Source organism: Sphaeroforma arctica (genome assembly GCF_001186125.1).
Source record: "Sphaeroforma arctica JP610 unplaced genomic scaffold supercont1.1149, whole genome shotgun sequence".
Lineage (NCBI taxonomy): Eukaryota > Ichthyosporea > Ichthyophonida > Sphaeroforma > Sphaeroforma arctica.
The window spans coordinates 16,912-21,221 of record NW_014039409.1 but is presented as its reverse complement, the minus strand read 5'-3'; the positions used below and the strand labels follow the sequence as shown (position 1 = coordinate 21,221).

General features: G+C 42.3%; 1 protein-coding gene across 1 annotated transcript in view; it reads left to right on the top strand.

Annotated features, from left to right (window-relative positions):
- Positions 1-2,440: 2,440 nt before the first annotated feature.
- SARC_10139 (hypothetical protein) overlaps positions 2,441-4,310 on the top strand; it is a gene marked incomplete at its 5' end in the record, with an annotated part of 5,481 nt that continues 3,611 nt past the window's right edge. The window contains 3 exons of the mRNA XM_014295826.1: positions 2,441-2,549; positions 2,833-3,015; positions 3,941-4,105. Of these exons, the coding sequence (XP_014151301.1) occupies positions 2,441-2,549; positions 2,833-3,015; positions 3,941-4,105 (457 nt within the window). The remainder of the gene's footprint in view (positions 2,550-2,832; positions 3,016-3,940; positions 4,106-4,310) is intronic.

Here is a 4,310-nt window from a genome sequence, read left to right as displayed (position 1 = left end):
TATATATATATATATATTTATATATATATATACATCTATAAAATTAAATATAATACAATAATTGTTCAAAGCCACCTAAGCACTGCAGATAGAACCGGCGAGTGAGAAGCAGTACGCAGCGAGTCCTGCCAGGCCTCGAGCTTTCACCAGGATTGTCTGTGCAATGTGCTAAAATCATCCCTCTTTATTGTCCACTACCACTCATCCCCCAGCAATGCGAGAACCTGCAAGTAGCCATCCAACTAGTACTGCGATACCCTGAGCTCCGGTCCGAGGCCTACGTGCAACTGCTGCGTATGCTAATCAACCACAGCGAAGTAGGCTCGGCCGAGCACAGGGATCTGTGGCGCTCTATGGTAGTGATAAGTAATGCCTTTGTTCCTTCTAAGAAGATGCTAAAGTACACCAGGAAGGTGTTGATCTGGTTGGAAACTCTCGACGTAAGTGGTGAGGTCCTGCATGGAGGACATGGGTGGAGTGTGGGGGATAGTCAATGGCTGGTGTGCACATGTTGTGCGGTGTGTGTGAGAGATAGTTTGTCGATGTATACATCTTGTTATAAGTATATGTAAGATAGTCTGTGGGTGTATGCATGTTATACTATGAGAGTATAGTATAGTCTGTGGGGTTATGTATATGTGCTATGTGTGTGCTAGTGACTGTTTGCTTCAACAGTGGCAGTACAAGCGCAATGCAAGACAGTTATGCCGTGGCCTGTGAGCTACTTCTTAGACTCACTTAGATAAATCTATACTGGCTCGGTTGCCTGGGCGTATGTATCGCAACCTTGCCCCGAATGCACAGTTCGCGTATGTGTTATTGTGGGTGGCGTATAAAGGCGTATGATAGTATTTTTATTAATGTATATGATAGCATAGATATGCTTGTATCTTGAACAAAAGGGTTATAGGATAATGTATATATGCGTATGTCATGAAAAAAACTTCAAATGCTTATTAAAGTATAAAATAACGTATATACGCTGGTATAAGGAAATACCCTACAAATGCTAAAGAGCGTATATGATACGGTATATATGCTTGTGTGTTGCGTGAGCCTGTCTTGCAACAGTGTATGCACGTGGTTCGTAGTAGGATCTCCTTAGTAGGGGGTGTAACTTTGGTTCTGCTCATATAATACACTTGTGACTATCAACACGTGCCTACACTGTGATTGCCGCATTCGCAGTGGCTGCTGCAAATAGCTCCGAGTATACCAAGCTGCATGGCACAGTTTAAGGTTGAAGTTCGGAACAAGCGAATATATATCACATCTCTACATGATCGTCAACCGCACTAGAGACCACGCTCACTCTCTGGCCCACCCTTCACAGACCCTCCCCAACACACAACACACTTGACCAAATACACGCACTAGCCAGTACACGTGCACGCTACAATAGCTGCACTTGCGTACAACGTACACACACACGTAACCCACCCCTTCTCCTCTCTCTCCCACCCACCACACACACAAGCAGACTGAAGATGAGAAGTTTGTGACCAAATGCGTTGCGATTATCCTGCATAGTCTACCCAAGGCGAAGCTCTTAATATCGCCCTACGCATCATCCATCCGCGAAATTACTGCCACCAGGAATCTCGAGCCTATTGCCTTTGAGATCACGACCACCGATGGCGTGGCGCATTCTATCAAGTATGCTGTATGCTATATATGGGGCTTATATACTATATATGGATTGTATAGGATATATATGGATGTTATATGCTATAAATGGATGTTATATGCTATATCAAGAGCTTATATACTATATATGGATCTTCTATGCTATATACGGGTGTTATATGCCATATATGGATTTTATATATGGATGATCTTAAACAATATATATGGATGTTATATGATTTATATGGATGTTGTAAGCTATATATGGATGTTGTATGCTATATATGAATGTTGTATGCTATATATGAATCTCAAATGCTATATTTAGATTTCATCAGCTATGCATGGATCTTATGTGCTATAGAGGGATGTTGTATGCTATATACGGATCTTATAAGCTATATATGGATATATATATACTATATATGGAGTCATAAGCTATATACGGATATTATATGCCATATACGGATCGTATAAGAGTGTGTTGCAGAATATGTAACTGCCATCTACAGGTGTACTTATTTGGGGAATGGCACGTGTGTTGCATAGAATATGCATGGGTGTATTGCTATACGAATGACTTGCATTAACATGTGCATGCCTGTGGTGGATAACGTGAGCTATAAGTCGTGCTTGTTTGAGTGTTTTGCCAAAGGGGTGGCTTTTTAACATGTGTATGACTTTGGTATATATAGATATATATATATTTATATATATATATATATATGGTACATATTTTATCCATCAATGCGCATATTTGCAAACACAACGTGCGTGCTCGTACTCACATGCATGGCGTCATACCTACACATAGATTCACTCCTACCACAACCGTGGCGGAGATTCTCGATGACCTGACAGCCGAATTGGGGCTACTCAAAGCAAAGCGCATCCACACCTATGCCTTGTACGAAGATTGCCAGGTACACCTAATTTATTTTCTATTATGAATTTGCAAGATAGAAACCCCAGAGAAATTGACAAATATATTCCAAGTATTTGCGACTACCTCGCTCGTGTGACTACCACCATTCACATAAGCATCTAGTATGAGGACATCGCGTGCCTTTTTCCTCTATAGCTGTCCACTAGAACCCCTTCGACCGGCTCTGTGCCAAACAGTCCCAAAGTTATACATGACCGCTGTATGTCACACACACCGATATCTCAAACCGAGCCTATGCTCTGGTGTTAATTGCGCTGTAGGAGTATGGGTTGAAGATGATTGATTCGTCATCTGTGCTTGCTTCCGTGTTGGCTAAGTGGGAGAGTTTCGGTCGCAGAGGTATTCCTACCGGTACTTGGGCGGTGTGCATGCGCATTCAGTGCTATGCCGAGACGACCGAAGACTCGCCTCTGGAGAAGGAGAACGACCTCACGTTCTATCAGGTACGCCGATGCATAGACATGTGCGAGTGTGTGTTTGAGTGTGTATATAGACATGTGCGAGTGTGTGTTTGAGTGTGTATATAGACATGTGCGAGTGTGTGATTGAGTGTGTATATCGTTCCTTTCTACCAGGCCAGTGTGTTCAAGCGCATGCTAGTCTAGTCTGTGTGATTGAGTGTGTATATCGTTCCTTTCTACCAGGCCAGTGTGTTCAAGCGCATGCTAGTCTAGTCTGTGTGATAAGTAAAATCAAATGTACACACGTCTGTGTGACAAATAAAATCAAAGGCACACGTGTGTGGGTGTGCAGGGGTGTGCAAGGGTGTACTTGTGCGTGTGAGTGGACGTACGTGTGTGGTGCAGGCTTTCTGTATAGGAGCATACAGTGCTCTGCTGATACCACCGACATCTCACATCTGATTAGATGGTTCATGACCTCACCTACTACCAGCACCCTCTCCTACCAGTTAGCTTGTATTGTGTACTGTGGACGGGCTCATTATGCATGTGCACGTGTAAGTAATACGCACACGTGGTACTCTCTAGAGAGCTACACCATCCTCATGCATATACGTGACACCTACTACATGTGAATAATATGCTACGGCCCGTTCATCTGCCCTGCACAACATACGGCCAATGCCACTCGAGTACATTCTGTTTGCCATCGGATGCAGCCGCCAAATCTCATGGGTGGTGTTTCTACTACGACTTACTGTCATCTGGACTAGTAGGAGTCATATACACATATATAATAGTATGTATCTCGATACATATTCATGGCTGTACCTATGTACATATTGGAACCTGTATCTATGTAAATATATTTAGCTACTTTATATATGTATGGCTACATCATGATACACATACACGTGCCGTGCACATACTCCTAATTGTTCTACACGCGTCATGTATCTCTACACAGACACACGACTCGTTCCTACGTGGATGGATCCCCTTCAATGAGCTGCAATCGCTCAAGCAGGCGGCAATCTACCTACACTACCGTTTCGGAGACCGACCGCAACAGTTCTCATACGAGGCTACCCCTGCCCTTCCCAACGGGTTATTCTCTCTCATTCCACAGCGGGTAGGAGATAAACACGGTTGTGTATTAGCGACTTAGTAGTTACACGCAAGCATTATTGTATGTCTGTATTGTGTGTCGTTGATATATATATATATATATATATATGTGTGTGTGTGTGTGTATGTTAGTTATATATATATATATATATATATATATATATATATATATATATATAATATATAGTAATACTTATATATAGTACTTA